The following is a 20,521-nucleotide window of genomic DNA, read 5'->3' on the forward strand; positions in this document are numbered from 1 at the left end:
GGAACTTAGAAATTTTGGTTAAAGTTTTTTTTGTAAAGTCAAATATCTTAATTATTGCTTGAGATATTCAATTGAAATTTAAAATACTCTTTTATAGTAACAGTGTATATCAGTTTGCAAAATTGCATAACTCTGCCTGCAATATTTGCAGAATATTTGCCCCTTTGCAACTTAGAAATTTTGGTTAAAGGTTAAAGGTCTTCAAAGATATTTACTTGAAACTTTACACATGCACTTAGGGTCATAATTGGAGGGTCATAATTGTATGTCACTGACCAAGTTCCATAACTCTATCTTGCATTAAGGCTGATTCATATCCCCTTTTCTACTTAGTCTCTTGGTTAATGTTAACATGATAGTTTTACATATCTCAATAACTATTAAAGATATTTATTTAAAACTTCACATATGCATTTAGGGTCATAATTGTAGGTCACTGACAATGATCCATAATTCTATCTTGCATTTAGGCTGATTTTTCTCCCTTTTTTCAACTTAAAAATTCATGGTAAAGTTTTGCTTGTAACCAAGGGTTTGTACTTTTTTTGGGACAATTTTATGCATTCATAATAATAAAGCAGTGATTAACTTGATAAAACATCTTAATAACAAGCCTTTGTACCTTTTCTGTCAAATTTATGTATTCGTAGGTAATTAGTATTATTTTACTCAATAAAACACCCTATAACATGAATTTATGAAAAAAATTAGCTCTTTTGTGAACTTAAAAAATTTAACATTATAAAGGCTCTTTTACTATCAAGCACTTAGAATAGTCGAGCATGCTGTCCTACCAACAGCTCTTGTTAATATTCAGGGGCGGAGAAGGGTGGGGTCCATACTCCAAGTGTCTGTGTTTTTACATAGAACGGAAAATCTGAACCAAAACTTTGATTGCATTTATAGAACATGTTATATACAGTCAAACGTGTTTTAAGCGACCGGGCAAGGGAAACACCAAAAACGGTCGCTTAATGAAACCGTCTCTTAAGACATTCAGCAATCTATAAAAAGTCAAAATTTATAAATGACATCTTTTTTATTCGATGGGATTGTTTTTCAACTTCATTTTTATATAAATGTTGAATGATAAGTACGCTCCGATAATCTAAACGGATGCAAATGTAAAAATAACGTTCTGGTATTTAATGACAAAATAGTTTTGATCCATTACGTACATGTTTGACATTTTTTCCAGAATTTTTTAACTTCTCCGTTGTTTTTCCTTGTCTCCAACACGAAACCCCTATTAGTGAAGATGTATTTCTGTTGTGCATTTTTCCATTTGAAATAAACAAACTACATCTATTTGTTACGATTAATTTAATGGCTGATCAAGTTCAAGGTCAATTCAATGCAGTCTAAATGTCAACAAGCGAAGCGTATACACCATCTCAGTATGGGCGGAGCGTTGCATTGTTTTTCCGATATTAATGGATAATACACCTCACGCGTATACTTAACTTCATTTGCATCCGCTAAAACGGTATGGGAAATAGAGTTTTTCACACGTTTATTGTTGTGTTTTGATTGCTGACACCTGTGACATAACGAGGTGGCGTTCTCTAAAAACACAATTACTTAACAGGTAAAAGTGGTCGTTTAATGAAAAGATTGATGTCAATAAGGTGACTAATTAGCGGTCGCTGGTCGCGTTGAGCAAAAGTCGCTTAGTACATTAAAGATATAGAGAGAAAATGATCAGGGGGGAATTTAAAGTGGTCGTTTAAGACAAAAGTCGCTTAATACACGTGGTCGCATGGGCAAGTTAGACTGTAGTATAATTACTGTATTACAATAATATTAAAGATTCATTATAACTTTACATAATGCTGTTATCAGACAATTTCTTTTGTTTGCTCTTATCAAATTTTGTCAGCTATAACCACCGTCAATTTCCACATTTCACCATGAACTGGAGTAGATCTAGATCATATTAGCAGGGCTCTCAGTAGGGTCAGAATTTCACGAGTCAAAGACTCTTTGGCCAAAATTTTCATGAGTCAAATAATTTTTTCCAGTGTCATTTGACTACATGAATCATTTTTATGTTACAAAAATTACTGTTTTGGAGATCATTTTGTGTAGATTCTCAAGTCTTAATATTTAACATGGAAAAAATGCCTTGTTATAATGTATATATACCCCCCCCCCCCCCCCCCCCCCAAAAAAAAAAAAAGAAGAAAAAAAAAACCAAACAAATAAACAAAAGATGAATAGCATCTTATTCTTTACTGTGAAAGAATGAATTAAGCAGCAGCTTTTCTGATTAAAAGTTTAAAATATAAAGAAATATCTTTACTGGTGTGCTATATATCATATTATAATTAATTTTAAATACCAAAATGCACTAGGAATATTTAATGGAAAATAACAAATGTACAGGCACTCTCAAGTAAATCAAAGACGTATTATAAACCTTAAAAGCAATCAATAATTGACACCTCAAGTACTATGTAATTCTTATCAGTTGTGTAGAGCTATTTTTAGCACTGTCAAATTGCATCCAATGATGTCGCGCTTCAGTGCACAGGTTATAAACATGCTGTGTATTACACACGGTGAAATTTTTTTTAGTGTGATTTGAACATGTGTAGGATTTGATAGGAAATTAGGTGTGGATTTAAGGTAATTATTATTGCATAGGTGAAAATCCCATGTGTTAAATTGACTCTTGAGCAGATTTTATCACGTGTCAAATTTGTGCATTTCTTGATTTTCACGAGTCAAAACCCGGATCCCCGTGTCAATTGAGAGCCCTGTATTAGCCTATAGAAATAACACTTGCAAACTCATTCACAGAATGCAGCGTTATTTCTGAATAACGTACTGAAAAATGTCATCATCACCAATGTAAACCAAACTTTCTGCCATAATAGTGAAGATTTTTAAACCGAACATAGCTTATTTTCACCTTTAAATAAATACCAAAATTCAGGGATCATTCTGGTCAGGATTTTTAGTGAGAGATTTTCTCTCATTTGAGAAATTTTAATGAGAGAAATTAGATTTTATTGAGAGATTTAATTTTCATGATGGGCGAGGTTAAAAATATGGAAATTTCTAACTTTTTAAAATCACTGTATGTATAAACATTGTTTATCTAATGAGGATATAAGAAGATGTACCTCTGTTTTTTACAGTGATTTTTGTTTTCACTTTTTTAACACATCCTATGCCTTTTCTTTTGTGAATTTTAAACATAATAAAATTCTAATTGTGAAAAATAAATATAACACCTTTATTCTGAAACATGAAAGAATTATACATAGATATCTACTACAACTATTATTTGCAGCCAATGTTCCTAATGGACAACACTGTACTGTACAGAAGTGATTGTTGAGATTTGAAGAATATTTTATAACCTTACATTTTGTTTTCTTTACACCTCCCTCCATTAAAAAAATATTCATTGAATATGTGACCTGAACACATAATGACAAATATCTCCATATCCACAAATATAAACAATACCTAATGTAATTTTTATTCATAAACATCATTTTTAGTGTCATAAAACACTTTTAAATAACACTCGGCTTCCTTTTAGTATTTCTTTTTAATTACCACATCGCGAAAATATGTGACAAATGAATATTTGTCTGTTTTCTGCTGAACATTCACAATTCTAGCTGTTGCTGATTGCAATTATATAAAATTAAATATTTTTGTTAAATAAAAGAATATTTATTATCAGCTATTTCATCAGGAATTGTAAAACAATTTTTTTTAATTTGTTCTTTACGGCAAAATTTACCGTGGTTGATGTGACATTTAGAAGTCAGAAGACAAATTTTACCGGTATTTGTATTTTTGAAATGTCCATTTTTATGTAAGTCTGTGTCTAACAATTTTTAATAAAATCAATTAAAAGTGTTTTGTGTAAATTCTCGACTTACAGATACATAAAGGTTAGCCATCATACCGTATTTCTGTACGGTGAATTTGCGGTCTCCGATCGCGATCGGCAATTATTTTAGGCTAAATAATTCAAAGTGTTGGACTATTTTTTTGGAGTTTTTTTTACACCAATTTCATTAATAAACAATTTGAAATTAAATTCTTGATGGGAATCGTGAATTTTTCATCATATTTTTGTGTAATTTTAGCATTCTTTAGATTGTGATTAGACATTTTCCGGCTCAAATTGCCGTGCGAGATTTTCTCTCATTTCACAAATTTCTCTGAGATTTTAGTGATTTTTTTGCGAGAAATCGCGGAAATCGCCCCCTAGAATGATCCCTGAAAATTATCTGTGTCGCAAAAATATGTGACAATCGGATTTTTTCCTGTTTTCTGAAGAAATATTTACAATTTTAGTTGTTGTGCAAATAGTTGTTTGGAAGTTAATATTTTTATGCTCCCCGAAAAATTTCAGGGGAGCATATAGTCGGCGCCTTGTCCGTCTGTCCGTCCGTCCGTCTGTCCGTCCGTTGTCTTGTCCGGAGCATAACTTGAAAACCCTTGGAGATAATTTGTTGAAACTTCATACAGTGGTAGAGGGCATCGAGGGGGAGTGCAGTGTCAAAGAACCATAACTCTATTTTGCCCGGTTTTTGAATTATCTCCCCTTATAGAAAAATCTTGTCCGGGGCATAACTCTAAAACTATAAGAGATATCAACATGAAACTTTGTAGGTGAATAAGATCTCAATGGGTAGATGTGCAGTGCATAAGAACAATAACTCTTTTTGTCCTAATTTTGGAGTTATTGCCCTTTGTTAATTTTAATACTTTGAACTTTGTCCGGAACATAACTTGAAAACCCTTGGAGATAATTTGTTGAAACTTCATACAGTGGTAGAGGCATGGAGGGGGAGTGCAGTGTCAAAGAACCATAACTCTATTTTGCCCGGTTTTTTGAATTATCTCCCCTTATAGAAAAATCTTGTCGCCGGGCATAACTCTAAAACTATAAGAGATATCAACATGAAACTTTGTAGGTGAATAGATCTCAATGGGTAGATGTGCAGTGCATAAGAACAATAACTCTTTTTGTCCTAATTTTGGAGTTATTGCCCTTTGTTTATTTTAATACTTTGAACTTTGTTCCGGAACATAACTTGAAAAACCCTTGGAGATAATTTGTTGAAACTTCATACAGTGGTAGAGGGCATGGAGGGGAGGAGTGCAGTGTCAAAGAACCATAACTCTATTTTTGCCCGGTTTTTTGAATTATCTCCCCTTATAGAAAAAATCTTGTCCGGGGCATAAAAACTCTAAAACTATAAGAGATATCAACATGAAACTTTGTAGGTGAATAGATCTCAATGGATAGATGTGCAGTGCAAAAGAACTATAACTCTGTTAAGCCTTATTTTTAGCTCACCTGAGCATATGCTCAGGGTGAGCTATGAGGATCACTCTTCGTCCGTCGTCCGTCGTACGTCGTCCGTTGTCCGTTCACACTTTTCAAACGACATCTCCTCTGAAACCATAAGGCAGATCATAATGAAACTTCACAGGGATGTTCCTTGTGTGAAGCCTTAACAAAGTTGTTCAAAGAATTCCATTCCATGCAGAACTCTGGTTGCCATGGCAACCAAAAGAAAAAACTTTAAACATCTTCTTCTAGAAAACCCAAAGGGCTAGAGCTTAGATATTTGGTATGAAACATCTTCTAGTGAGTGTCTAACAAGATTGTTCTTTTAAATAAAAGCCCTGGGGTCAAAATTGGCCCCGCCCCAGGGGGGGTCATTGATTTTCCCTATATGCATATAGTAAAAACTTAAAAAAATCTTCTTTTAAAGAACCCAAAGAGCTAGACCTAAGATATTAAGCATGAAACATCTTCTAATGAGTGTCTACCAAGATTGTTCAAATAAAAGCCCTGGGGTCAAAATTGGCCCCGCCCCAGGGGCTCATTGATTTTCCTTATATGCATATAGTAAAAACTTAAAAAAATCATCTTCTAAAAACCCAAAGAGCTAGAGCTTAGATATTTGGCATTAAACATGTTTCTAATGGATGTCTACCAAGTTTGTTCAAATAAAAAGCCCTGGGGTCAAAATTGGCCCCGCCCCAGGGGGTCATTGATTTTCCCCTATATGCATATAGTAAAAACTTAAAAAAATCTTCTTTTAAAGAACCAAAAGAGCTAGACCTAAGATATAAAGCATGAAACATCTTCTAATAAGTGTCTTCTACCCAAGATTGTTCAAATAAAAGCCCTAGGGTCAAAATTGGCCCCGCCCCAGGGGGGTCATTGATTTTCCCTATATGCATATAGTAAAAACTTAAAAATATCTTCTTTTAAAAGAAACCCAAAGAGCTAGACCTAAGATATTAAGCATGAAACATCTTCTAATGAGTGTCTACCAAGATTGTTCAAAAAAAAGCCCTGGGGTCAAAATTAGCCCCGCCCCAGGGGGTCATTGATTTTCCTTATATGCATATAGTAAAAACTTTAAAAAAAATCATCTTCTAAAAAACCCAAAGAGCTAGAGCTTAGATATTTGGCATTAAACATGTTCTAATGGATGTCTACCAAGTTTGTTCAAATAAAAGGCCTGGGGTCCAAATTGGCCCCGCCCCAGGGGTCATTGAATTTTCCCTATATGCATATAGTAAAAAGTTTTAAAAAATCTTCTTTTTTAAAGAACCAAAAGAGCTAGACCTAAGATATTAAGCATGAAACATCTTCTAATAAGTGTCTACCAAGATTGTTCAAATAAAAGCCCTGGGGTCAAAATTGGCCCCCCCCCAGGGGGTCATTGATTTTTCCTATATGCATATAGTAAAAACTTTAAAAAAATCTTCTTTTAAAGAACCCAAAGAGCTAGACCTAAGATATTAAGCATAAAACATCTTCTAAATAAGTGTCTACCAAGATTGTTCAAATAAAAGCCCTGGGGTCAAAATTGGCCCCGCCCCAGGGGGTCATTGATTTCCCCTATATGCATATAGTAAAAACTTAAAAAAATCTTCTTCTAAAAAACCCAAAGAGCGAGAGCTTAGATATTTGGCGTAAAACATGTTCTTATGGATGTCTACCAAGTTTGTTCAAATAAAAGCCCTGGGGTCAAAATTGGCCCTGTCCCAGGGTTTATTGATTTTCCCTATATGCATATAGTAAAAACTTAAAAAAAATCTTCTCTTAAAGAACTCAAAGAGCTAGAGCTAAGATATTAAGCATGAAACATCTTCTTATCAGTGTCTACCAAGTTTGTTCAAATAAAAGCCCTGGGGTCAAAATTGGCCCTGTCCCAGGGGTTATTGATTTTCCCTATATACATAGAGTAAAAAGTTAAAAATCTTCTATTAAAGAACCAAAAGAGCTAGAGCTAAAATATTTAGCATGAAACATGTTCTAATGGATGTTTACCAAGTTTGTTCAAATAAAAGCCCTTGGGTCAAAAATGGCCCTGCCAGGGAGAGGGGGGGGGGACAAAAGTCATTGTTATTCATTATTTGTGTATAGTAAAAACTTAACATCATGAAATATCTTCTAATGGGTGTCTTCCAAGTTTGTTGAAATAAATGCCCTTTGGTTTAAACTGGCCCGGCCCTGGGGGCCTATGTTCAGGTGAGCGACCCCAGGGCCATCATGGCCCTCTTGTTTAATAATCTCCCCTTTTAGAAAAATCTTGTCCAGGACATAGCTGGAAAACTATAAGAGATATCAACATGAAACTTTGTAGGTAGATAAATCTCAATGGGTAGATGTGCAGTGCACAAGAATCATAACTCTACCTTGCCTAATTCTGGAGTTATTGCCCTTTGTTTATTTTTACTTTTTGAATTGTCCAGGACATAACTCGGAAATCATAAGAGATATTATCAAGAAACTTTGTAGGTTGATAGATCACATTGATTAGAAGTGCAGTGCAAAGAACTGTAACAGCCTTGCCTAATTTTGGAATTATTGCACTTTGAACTTTTTCCACGGACATAACTCTGAAACTACAAGAGGTGTACTTTCCTGTGTCCAAAACCTATTCGGGGAGCATCACCCGGCTCAAACCGGGCTCTTGTTTAAATATTTTATCATTGTTTTCCACTGGCGATTTAGTCAATCAGCTTAAAACAAAAAAATCAAAGTTTGCCATCACTGCAATTTTCCTGTAAATTTTGGGTTGCTCAATATCCAGTTTATCAATTTTAAGACGATTTTTTGGCTCATTGACTGATATTTGATGGCTATTATAATGCTGGACAATATCTTTAAGTACTTATACAATTTTACATCTTGCATATATTTTTATCACTCGGGCAATATAGTAAGCAGTGCATGACCGATTAAAAGTTGACACTCAATTAAATCCACCCCCACTAATAACCTAAAACACGCATATTTAGTGCAAAATATTGTTTGATTAATGATCTGCCTTTTGTTTTATCAATGTGTTGCAGTATCTATTATTTTATTTCATAGTTAAAATATGACAGGAAGGGCAAGGGGAAGAGCTCGAGGCAGAGCTCGTGGAACTGCTGCAGAGTCATCAAGCCGACCAGGCGAGGCTCCAAGTGAACAACCACCACCTCAACCAGTATGTTCTTAATTAAAATTATTAAAATTGAAATTGGTATTATATCTCCTTTAGTAAATTTCTCAAGTTCTTGTTTTGAGGAGTTTTAAATAACTGGAAGTTAAAGTTTGAAATGAAGCATATTTTCATTGTTCTAGGTATATTCTAGTTGTCTAACCAATATCAAAGAAAGTAAATTATATTTCCCCTCCAATTAAAATATCACAAATTTGAAAAATAATTTCTGGTTGAATAATTTAAAGAAATTGTTTTTTCACAGCAAGTTGTACCACAGTCTGACAATGGAGGTCCACCCCCAGCTAGTGGGCGTGCATCTTACAGAGGTGGGGCTAGAGAAGCAAGACCTGGTATGGCAGGTGGAGAAGGTATGAAGGCACCAGCAGATGAGATGGCTCGATTGGCAATAGGTGGGGGTGATCAGCGTGAGAGGAGAAGACCAAGGTTTGAAGAGCCACACACAAGACCAGCTCATGTAACAGACAAACAAGGTTCAAATTTTAATTATTGAATTATTGTTGATGCTGGGCAATTTTAGCTTTACTGTTCAAAATTTTATGGAGAGTTTAACATGTACTAGAAGTCAGCAGTACTCTGGTCAAGCTATTAAAGGCAAATAAGTATTGCCAAAACTACTGAAGGGAATGGATTGAAAATTTCTCAAGCTTGTTCTCTGTGATTATCTTGCCTGATTGGTACAAGTGTGTACACTCTAAGTTATCTTCTTACAGTAATGCCCTTTATGGACTGTACATCACTGAGAAAAGACAAGTGCTCACTTTGTCCATAGATGACTTGTTGATAGAATAATTGTCCAATGGCCCTTATTAAAGGAAATGATTTGATAATTCTTACTTCCTCCATATTACAGGAAACACTCGAATACACTAAGTCCAAACAGTTCATTTACATTTCCAGCAAACTTTCCCAACAACTGCTTTATTGAGTGTCATCAGGCTACATATTTGATCATTGATTGCTCTTGTTTTATATTGTTTGTACGCACGTGTTGCGTATGATTTATATGAATTGTTGTATTGAAATAAAAAATCACAACTAGTATCTTAAAATAATTTGCTTTTAGGTACATCTGGACAACAATTTCCAGTACTGAGCAATTATTTTGGTCTGGAACAGACCCCGGATTGGCATTTGTACCAGTACAGGGTAGATTTTGCACCAGACATTGACAGTAAGAAGCTCCGAATAGCTCTTCTATGCAGTCATGAGGAACTGCTTGGGAAAACAAAGGCATTCGATGGAATGACCCTCATTCTTCCAAAGAAATTGCAAGACCCTGTAAGTTGAAATGTATTTGGTAAAAGAAAAATGCCCTTTTCAAAATAAGTCTACCTTCATAGTAGAAAGACCTTTAGATTCTTTCTACAACCGTCATTAAACCAGTCATTGAATTTAAAATATTGAATTTACTGGCCCAAATTTCAGTTTAGAATTTATTCTACTATATATTTTTAGAATTTATTCTACTATATATTTATCTAAATTTTCTTAAAATTTACACTGGCCCGAAACTAATTTTTACTGGCCGGAACTAATTTTCACTGGTCATTGGCCACTGGTAAGTGCTAAATTCGATGACTGTAAAACAAAAAACTTAACTTCAAGTAGATATGTTATATCTTAAAATGGTGATAAAATTTGATAATTAAATGTAATTACAATTTCTTTTTAACATACTTGATGAAGTAGTATGTCTAGTACTTAATATAATGTTTGAAGAACTTAAGTATAATACTTAACTAAATGACAACTGATAATACCACTCAGTGTTTTTTTCCTTTGGGAATGGTGCCGGTACCAGACTGATTGGGAAAATGCGTTATTTTGACTTAAATTGGGATTTTTTTATGCATTCTTTCAGCTACAAATAAGATTAGTCATCATGAATAAAGACAGCTAACATCTTCCACTGTCCAGGTAGAACTTTTGAGTGATGATTTATATGAATATGTTGGATTTAGATAATTTCAGAGAAATCACTTGGCCTTGTGGAATTTTGAGGAGCCATTTTGGGAATTTAAGCATTGGAAATTGGGAATTTTAATGTCTATTTTCTATTGGGAACAGTACCGTTTTAGGGTAGTAGTTATATAAAGGAAAAAAACACTGCCACTAGATGAAAATTCTAAAATGTTAAAATTGGTAATTAGAGGATGAAATAAAGATACTACCTGTATGTAGTTTTATCAACATGTCATATTTATTAACTTGAATTGCAGGTGACAGAAGTGTACTCAGTCCGTCAATATGACAATACTAAAGTCCAGGTAACAATAAAGTTGACAAATGAATTGCCAGCAAGTTCTCCGCAGTGTATTCAAGTTTACAACATCATCTTTAGAAGGTAATAAGAAGATTTAGTTACAATAGTTGTAGCAGTTTAAAAATTCATGTAAATTGAAAAAATTTGGTTGAATAACTGTTTTCTTTATAAACTTCTTTTAATACAATTTTCTGTTTAAAACATATTCTGTGACAGGTTTTTTTTTTTTTTTACTTACATCAGGTATCTTAAGGCAAAATCAGGTATCTAAAAGGCAAAATTACTTTTAAAAAAAAATCTTGTAAAAAGAAAAACAATTAAATTATTCAAAATTGTTTCTTTACTATTGAATCATATTTCTATACACACAGGGTGTTGTCTATGATAGAGATGAAACAGATCGGCAGAAATTACTACAATCCATCTTTAGCTGTAGAAATTCCTCAACACAAGTAAGCTTCATCTTTTTTACATTCTATCGTGTAGTAGTAACAAATCCGTAAAAGTTACCTAACATAAATATGTATACTGCATCAAATATCAGTTTCATTTATGCGTATTTGTAAAGTCGACTGGTTTACAGTTTGCAAATTAAATTATTTTTAAGTACTGATGAACATTTTATGATCTGCTATTTATAATTCTTTTGTTGTTGACACTAGGTATGACAAAACAACACAACACAAAATTTGGGACATAACTGACATGTTGAATTATAATTCTATTTTGGTCACTTTTGTTCACAAAATTATTATTAAAGAAATAAAATGAAAACTCAAATTGGCTATGAAAAAGTTGAGCTTTGCGCTTAGTTTCAGCTGTTGATAAAAACCAACATTTTGCTTCAGTTAAATTACACATGAAAATATTTTTCAGATTGAAAGTGATGCCTGGATTTATCACATCAATTTTACAATACGAGAACAGTGTGCTGCTAAACTGTGATGTTTCTCACAAGATTATGAGGTCAGACACAGTACTGGATATAATGTACGATATGTACGGAAGAAGTGGTGACCGTTTCTATGACGACTGTACAAAAAAGCTGGTTGGACAAATTATTTTAACCAGGTGAATATGCTTTAGATAAATTAGAATTGAAGAAGTTGAGGAAATATCATATGCATGATGTTTGGAAAAATGTCTTTTGAAAGCTGATCTTTGTTAGCTAAAGCATTAGTTAAATAAATATATTTATTCTTGAACTTTGAGCAAATTGTGGATTTTAATTGCATTAAGTAAAAGAATAGGGTAAAAACCAGATGTAATGTCTACGACATAAATTTTGTTATGAATGTATGTTGAAAAGTGATTGGAATGCTGTGTAAATACTTAAGTATTATTTTGTTTGAAAATGTCTATTTCTTCTCTGTCTTCTAGATATAACAACAAGACATATCGTGTAGATGATATTGACTGGGAAAAGAAGCCACACAGTACCTTTAAACTAAGAGATGGCTCAGAGATTAGTTACAAAGACTACTACCAAAAGGTATGGAAGCTTGCAGTGCTTTGAGACCTGATATTCATTCCCCCTTCCCGTCCTTGAAAAATGAACATTTTTCCTCATTTTTCATTCATTGCTAACAATATTTATTTTGAGCATTGAATAATCGGGTGAAAGATACCGGGCCATCATGACCTGCCCTATTGTTTTTGTGGAACAGAGGGTATTGTTGTTTGTTAACTAAATGATATTGCTTCACAGTTTACATATCTTTCTATATACTCATGTTTAATAATGGTCTGATTTGTTTGGGTTTTTTTTCCCCATGACCAATTTTCCTCTTCATGGGTCCAGCCATATTCAGCCTAAAGTGAAAAAAAGCTTTAGTTTCCTTTGGTGAATTGTGTGATAATAAATTGGCATGAATATTTTGTTTAGAAAAAATAAAACAATTTGACATAGGATAATTTAGTTTACATACAGTGAATATATTGCTAAGAAATTTCCTGTCTTGTTAATCAAATGGATTGTAGTCCTAGTTGCTTTAGTTAAAGTTTTTCAATTGTTTCACCTTATCTTACTGCATATGCTTTCAAGTCTCTATGGCGTTGTTCAGATTAAATGTTAATTTTTCACTTGCAACTTCGTGAGCATTTACGAAATTGGAATAAATAAAATTTCATTGTTGAATTATTCAGAGTTATGGAATTGAGGTTACTGATGGTGAACAGCCTTTACTGGCATCTAAACCTAGTGCGAAGGACAGAAGACGTGGAGTAACTGACAATCTTTACTTCTTGCCAGAGTTATGTACTCTAACAGGTAACTGTTAGTTTTGAACATGCATATTGTTGTTGATTATTTTACAAGAAAAAAGGCCATCTGTTTGCATCTTGAATTAAGAGTGGCGGCATGGCCGAGTTATCAATGTCTGAAGATTGCTTTCTGCATTGGCTTGGTCAGGAGCAAGTGGTCGTTTCCTTGTGCAAGAAAACTTTACTTTCATTGCTTAGTACTGGTTGGTTCCAGGAACAGATTTGAGTGTTTCAGTAAGCTTATAGCTTCCAACACAATCGAACGAAATGTAATTTAGTATTCCATTACAATTATTTTAACCAGTCTTTTGAAATACATCACTGTTAATACTCGCAGCGAAAAAATGAGCATACAGTTTTTATAACCAAATAAATGATAATTTGATTTGAAGATGGTTTTCAGTATCTTTGTCAGAAAAAAATCTCTACAATAATGAGATAAAAATAAAATTTTGAAAAATATGTCATAAAGATAGGTTTTCTCGCACCGTGCCTCAAATTGTCCTCTCTGCACCAGCTTCATTATCATATTTATTCAATATGTCAACATGAAATTTCTTAATGCTTTGTTTACAAAGTGGTGTGCCAGGACAGAGGTAGTTCAAGTTATGTTTAATGTTTTTGCCATTATAGATGTTTTTATGCCCCCACAATGTGGGAGCATATAGCGTTTCACTTGTCCATCCGTCAGTCCATCCCGAAATCTTGTGAATGCAACTCCTTTTAAACCAGATGGCAGATTTTGCTTAAACTTACAGGGATGAACAACCTTAATGTGTAGATGGTAGTAAAGGAAGGAATTTTTACTGCGACCAAATTTAACAGAATTATGGCCCTTTGTTGATTTTTAGTTTTCAACTTGTGGCACATGTAGTCCAAAAAATATTTGACCTAGAGTAATAAGATTGACAGAACAGTGGCGTGTGGGGGCATCGGTGTCCTATGGACACATTTCTAGTTACCAGTGTTTCTGCCAGCTCTGATTTTCTGAGGGTCTTTTATGACCCCCTGTATGATATTTTTAGGGGTGCATTTCAAATACATAAGGGTCATGCCAATAAATTTAAACAAAAAATGTAAAAAAAAAAAAAACAGGTAAACTTTTTGTATATTTTTTTCGTGAAGAAATTGGTCAATCTCTGCTATTTTTGGATTATTGTCATCCAATAATAACGCTGTATTTCTTAAAAATTATGTGTGTTAAAATTTTCATAGAAAAAGAAAGTCGATACTATATTGAAATTCGTTCATAGTCGCCTTCTAAATTTTCATAGTGCTTCGTAGTACCCCGCTAGTGACGTAATAGGGCAAATAAAGCTTGACACAAATATGTTAGTGTTCATCCTTAGCTGTTTTACAGAAATTAGAAACATTCTCCTGTAGCTATCGCTTCCCTTCGAAGTTTCTAATTTTTGTAGAACAGCACAGATGAACATAACGTATACGCAGACTGCATTTTCCAGCAAGACAGTTATTCGTTCGCAGAAATATGACGACAACAAAATAAATAATTTTGTCTGGGCGCTTTCAATATATGCAGTAACGTATAAATGCAAGCGTTTATTAACTAGTTGAAAAATTGGCTAAATGCCGGACCACGGACCCGGTAAAAATTTCATTTCTCATTAAAATTATAGTGGAGCCCACGGTAACATTCCGTACATTTTTATACTGAATTGAACGGTTTATAGTCTGTATATCTGACTTGTGTTGAAATCAGCAACGGTGAAATTCTTGCGTCACAAAATACGCACTAATTAAATTTCATTGCGTCATGGCTGAAAATAGTGCGCCAAAAACGCAAAAACGCGCTCTGGCAGAAACACTGAGTTACTACATATATGTGATTGCTTTAACAGGTTTGAGTGATGAAGCAAGGGCCGACTTCACTGTGATGAAAGATGTTGCTGTTCACACAAGAGTTGCTCCTTCAGCTAGAGAAAATACACTTACTGCATTTATTGCCCAGATAAATAGGTAGTTTGATTTTTTTCTCAATCATTACACTGCTAAAATGTTCTTGAAATTTCGCCTCTTACGTGTTTTAATCTTCATTAATACAATGTTAAGATTTGTGTAGGAATAAGGGTGCCAGTCACTGATAATTTATTGGATTTCTGTGCTGCTCTCTGTGTGCTAGGGTAATGGCAGTGAACCGTATATGGACTAAATAAGAATGCATTCAGAATAGGTACACTTTTCCAACATGCATTTCAAACATAGACATCATACCCTTTTCAGATTCTTCCTTAAAATGTCGCGCTGAAAACTTGATACAGAAAACTTGTCACAAGTGACTGCTTTTTTTTCCAGGAATGAAAAAGTCAGAGCAGAAATGGGCGGTTGGGGCTTGAGATTTTCAGACTCGCTAGTCTCTTTGAATGCTCGTATCATGCCACAAGAAAAGCTCTACCAAAAGGGTTCAGAGGTAGGTTATTTTCAGCTCACCTGAGCACAATATTCTAAAGTGGTCCGGGTCCCACCAGTGGGGTCATTGGCTTCCCTCTGACATTGGTCTACGCAATATTGCGTTTTACTAGGGAATGATATCCTATGTTTGTTCCTGCTGCTTTTTAGTGCTTAACAATGTCGTGGCAGTGCTTTTGAGACTGCTGTTTGTGCAGCAAGGGCAGGCTGTTGGTCCTTTGAGCAAGAAACACTCCTTGCTGAATAATATTGGTTTGTACCAGGAGCAGATTTGAGAGTGTGTCTATAAGCTTATACACTTGGCATTCTACACAATTGAACTAAAATAAATTTCCGAGAATCAAAAAGAAATGATGTAGAACAACATGTAAAATGAGTTCTTTACAAACTTTATAGAAAGCTTAAGCCGGTGCTAGGGGGCGTGGACGGTAACTTGCACTTTCCAGTACCGTCCATGAACAGGCTCAATCAAACCGAGTCTGCAACATTTTCAATTTTGCCGTGTTGGGCTTTCTTTAGGGATTCTATATCTATTTTATACATGGCATTCTTTAGCCAAAAAAATAAAGGGACTTCAATTTACTTTTGTTAAATGCAATGTGATACATTGTATTACTTTTTGTTTGTAGTTACAATACAAGCAAGAAGATGCAGATTGGTCTCGCGATATGAGAGGAAAACAGCTTATTACGTCAGTAAATCTAGAGGACTGGATTATCATATTTACCAGAAGAATCACTGGGCAGGCTCAAGACTTAGTCCAAACTTTAAGTCGTGTTGGACCTCCTATGGGAATGAGGATCAATGCACCACGGCCGTAAGTGGATTTGTAATACATGTAGTATATGCATAATAAAAATAATATTTGATCCTATCTTTATGCAAGTCCTGTAAGACATTCCATGGACACAAAAAAAGAAAGTGGTTTACAATGAAAAAAAAATTGTTTCATGCCATGTGTTTACTTTTAAAAACTGATTACAATTTTACAATTTATGTTGGTTTCAAGTAGAGTTAGAAAGCGTTATTGTACAAGTTTGTGTTAATGAATTGTTTCAGGATAGAGCTGAATGATGATAGAAATGATTCTTACCTGGGAGCATTGCGACAAAACCTCGCGTCATCTACACAGCTTGCCATGTGCATTGTCCCAACTAACAAAAAGGACAGATATGATGCCATCAAGAAGTTCACTTGTGTGGACCATCCTGGTTAGTATTTCTTAAAGTTGTTGAATGTTTCTTTTAAATTTAGAATGTACATGTATTTCAATTAAAATTTAAGAGAGGGAAGTGCACTTTAAAGGGAGCATGTTGTCAGTGGTCATGAAGGCTGCATTATTGTCAGTAACCTGCTGGGATTAAGTGATAAACTTTTGCCACCAGTATTAAGCTAGGTCTGTCACAATCCTGCATAACTATGACCAGGCGCTATAGTGTGTTGTTTATGTATTTATGTCCAAATCCAAACAACAACCTTTGAAGCTGGCATATCGTCATATAATGACCTTGATGTAGTGGTGACTTGTAACTAAAAAAGACGAAAAAAAGTGCCATGATATTTAAGAAAAGAACCCGAGTTTAAAACAGCTATGTGAGAATCTAAAATTTGTTCAAGTTAGAATATTTGAGCCGCGTCATGACAAAACCAACATAGTGCGTTTCCGACCAGCATGGATCTAGACCAGCCTGCACATCTGCGCAGTCTGATCAGGATCCATACTGTTCGCTTACCAACACTATTACCAGTAGAGAAACTGATAGCGAACAGCATGGATCTTGATAAGACTGCGCAGGCTAGGCTGGTCTGGATCCATGCTGGTCGCAAACCCATTATGTTGGTATTGTCATGGCATGGCTCAAACATTTTTATCAATTCTTATTTGGCCTTTGTATCTGAACATTGGACACATCCGCACATTGTCTTTCATTTGACATATTGAAATATGACCTTGACCCCTACAAATTTACTAGACACTAGTGCTTTTTGGCATAGTGCAAAAAGTTGTATGTTCCTTCTATTTAGTGTTGTATAAATTGGTTGGCATATCATTTTTCAAAAATGCAATCTTGTTTACAAATACAATCTTGTTGATCCATTATTATAGTGCCTAGCCAAGTGGTAGTGTCCAGAACCCTTTCAAAGAAGCAGATGTTGATGAGTGTAGCTACTAAGATAGCTATTCAGCTGAACTGTAAACTTGGCGGTGAAGTCTGGGCCGTAGATATTCCTGTGAGTATAGTTGTGAAGCAATAAAGGGTTGAGGGCCCTTTTTTTTTAATGACAAAATATGTTAAAACACACACGCACACATATATATGATTTTAGAATTGGTACCGATAAGGTTCTAAAGGGGATGCAGCTCTATTGATTTGAAAGGAAATGTGAGGTTTTATTTGCATAATATGCAATATAGACAACCTTTATTAATAAGCAGATTTCATGGGTTCTGGTATATACCAGAAAGTGGGCCAAGAGTACCTCAAATAAGCCTAAAGATTAAAGATCCTGTAGCTCAATTTTGTTATGGTTTAATATCATAACTATAATGCTCGAATATTTGTTTTTTTCCCAAAAAAACCAGTATTTGTAAAGGTATTACCAAATTTACATTTCATGTTAATAAAGGGAGGTAATAAGAAATTTATTATGCCCTCGCCATATAATGGCAAGGGCATATAGTGTTACCCTGTTTCATCATTCCGTCCTTCCGTCATCATCAGTTTCCGTTCATTATCTTAATAACCATTGCACATATTGAACTCAAATTTGACATGTAGATGTCATGAGAAAATACAGGTCAAGTTCAAATTGGTCATGGTTTGATGATTTTTGGCAGAGTTATGCCCCTTTTACTTTCAAAATAATATGAAATTTTCAGTTTCCGTTTATTATTTCCCCAACGGTACAACACATTCAACTCAAACTTGACATATGGATATGTCATGAGAAAATACAGGTCAAGTTCAAATTTGGTCATGGTTCGATTATTTTTGGCAGAGTTATGCCCTATTTACTTTGAAAATAATATGAAATTTTCAGTTTCTGTTCATTAACTCCCCAATGGTACAACACATTCAACTCAAACTTGACATATGGATATGTCGAAGGAATGCGCAGGTCAAGTTCAAATTTGGACATGGTTCAATGATTTTTGGCAGAGTTATCCCCCTTTTACTTTGAAAATAATATGAAATTTACAGTTTCCGTTCATTATCTCCCCAATGGTACAACACATTCAACGCAAACTTGACATATGGATATGTTATAAGAAAATACAGGTCAAGTTCAAATTTGGTCATTGTTTGATGATTTTTGGCAGAGTTATGCCCCTTTTACTTTGAAAATAATTCAATTTTCAGTTTCCGTTTATTATCTTCCCAACAGTATTACACATTCAACTCAAATTTGACATATGGATACGTCGAAAGAATGCGCAGGTCAAGTTCAAATTTGGTCATGGTTCGATGATTTTTGGCAGAGTTATGCCCCTTTCACTTTAAAAATAATATGAAATTTTCAGTTTCCGTTTATTGTCTCCCCAACAGTACAACACATTCAACTCAAATTTCACATATGGATATGTTTTTGGAATGCACAGGCCAAGTTCGAATTTGGTCATGGTTCAATGATTTTTGGCTGAGTAATGTCCCTTTCACTATGAAAATGATATGAAATTTACAGTTTCTGTTCATTATCAACCCAACAGTGTTACATATTCAACTCAAAATTGACATATGGATATGTCAAAGGAATGTGCAGGTAAAGTTGGAATTTGGTCATGGTTCGATGATTTTTTGGCAGAGTTATGTCCCTTTCACTTTGAAAATAATATAGATACATCTTAGAAATAAGCAGTTTAAGTTTGAATTTGGTCGTGGTTCAATGATTTTGGACAAACTTATCTTTCCTGAATGTTGGAAAAATTTTGTACTTTCAGTTTCAGCACTAAATGTATATAGCCATTATTTTGGCTACAAATATGCAATATGCTATTTTCAAAAAGTTCAGACTGAATAATTTCAGTGCCTTGAACATTGTATAAAAATGGTTTGTGTTAACATTGAAAAGTTTTAAGGGCTTTGAACTTACGATGAAAAAAATATATTGTGCAAACAAATTTGGAACTAAATATTATAACATTTGAAATTTTGGCTGCATGCGGGGGCATCCGTGGCATGATGACACATTTCTAGTTTTCTATAAAGTCTAAGTCAAATTTTTCTATTTTTTAATGATTACAAACAATGTGGACAAATATTTGCAGTACATAGTATACATACTGTTTGATGTTTAAAGACATAATTATATACATATATAAAATTTCATGTAAGTGTGGTAACAACCTTTATTTCTACCTACAGGATCTTCAAATTAAACAATATTTATCACCTGCATGAAGCTAAAGTATTGGGGATGGTGTAACTTGTATTTCTGAAATTTGCTAGGTTTAGTTCGTTTAATCTGCTGTCTTTTGCTTGAAGTGTAAGACAGTGTCTATTGCTTTAGTCTTTACTTAGTTGTGGTTTTAGTGTGTGAGTATTGAAAGCAAGCATTCCCGGAAAGGATGTGAGGTTAAAAGTGGGGGAATGTACAAAGAACAAATTCAGCTCTTATTAATTTAGTTTTGTTTGTAATTTTAAGTGTCAAATAGGTTCTTGTATTTTAAATACATCCTTGAACTGCCATGTAATGTTTTGTTATTAATATACACAGTTGAAAAATATGATGGTAGTTGGAATAGACAGTTACCATGATTCTGCGAAGAAGGGGCGATCAGTAGGCGGGGTAATTGCATCCCTGAACCAGGCTTTAACTAGATACTACTCGAGGTGTACTTTCCAAACCTCTATGCAGGAACTGATGGATGGTCTGAAAATCTGCATAAAAGGTTCTTTAATGAAGTTGCATGAAATACTTGTCAGTTACAAATGTTCTTGCCAGCTGCTTTTGATTTATTTTGCAGAAATTCATGGGTGCAAGTTTTCTGGCTTATGCTTGAAGCTCAGTTTTTTGTGACAAATTTCATCATGTTTTACTGTTAGATTATGTAGGAAAA

At 34.2% G+C, this 20,521-nt stretch overlaps 1 protein-coding gene and 1 long non-coding RNA gene across 4 annotated transcripts in view; both read left to right on the top strand.

Annotated features, from left to right (window-relative positions):
* Positions 1 to 20,521, top strand: part of LOC132715531 (piwi-like protein 1) — a 173,547-nt gene that overhangs the window by 148,603 nt on the left and 4,423 nt on the right. The window contains exons 2-15 of one of the 3 annotated variants that reach the window (XM_060698542.1): positions 8,379 to 8,492; positions 8,752 to 8,980; positions 9,574 to 9,788; positions 10,730 to 10,854; positions 11,145 to 11,225; positions 11,650 to 11,844; positions 12,154 to 12,265; positions 12,919 to 13,042; positions 14,895 to 15,012; positions 15,349 to 15,463; positions 16,092 to 16,279; positions 16,522 to 16,673; positions 17,570 to 17,694; positions 20,179 to 20,353. In XM_060698542.1, coding sequence (XP_060554525.1) covers positions 8,385 to 8,492; positions 8,752 to 8,980; positions 9,574 to 9,788; positions 10,730 to 10,854; positions 11,145 to 11,225; positions 11,650 to 11,844; positions 12,154 to 12,265; positions 12,919 to 13,042; positions 14,895 to 15,012; positions 15,349 to 15,463; positions 16,092 to 16,279; positions 16,522 to 16,673; positions 17,570 to 17,694; positions 20,179 to 20,353 — 2,062 coding nt within the window. In that variant the 5' untranslated portion in view covers positions 8,379 to 8,384. Of the gene's footprint in view, positions 1 to 8,377; positions 8,493 to 8,751; positions 8,981 to 9,573; positions 9,789 to 10,729; positions 10,855 to 11,144; positions 11,226 to 11,649; positions 11,845 to 12,153; positions 12,266 to 12,918; positions 13,043 to 14,894; positions 15,013 to 15,348; positions 15,464 to 16,091; positions 16,280 to 16,521; positions 16,674 to 17,569; positions 17,695 to 20,178; positions 20,354 to 20,521 lie in introns of all 3 variants that reach the window. The other 2 variants (XM_060698540.1, XM_060698541.1) reach the window with 2 other exon arrangements.
* On the top strand, positions 4,346 to 5,649 carry LOC132715547 (uncharacterized). The gene is made up of 2 exons (XR_009623699.1): positions 4,346 to 4,641; positions 5,260 to 5,649. It is a non-coding gene; the product is annotated as an uncharacterized LOC132715547 (long non-coding RNA).

The sequence above is a fragment of the Ruditapes philippinarum genome, unplaced genomic scaffold (assembly GCF_026571515.1).
Source record: "Ruditapes philippinarum isolate M1 unplaced genomic scaffold, ASM2657151v2 ctg1989_1_1_1_1, whole genome shotgun sequence".
NCBI classification, from domain to species: domain Eukaryota; kingdom Metazoa; phylum Mollusca; class Bivalvia; order Venerida; family Veneridae; genus Ruditapes; species Ruditapes philippinarum.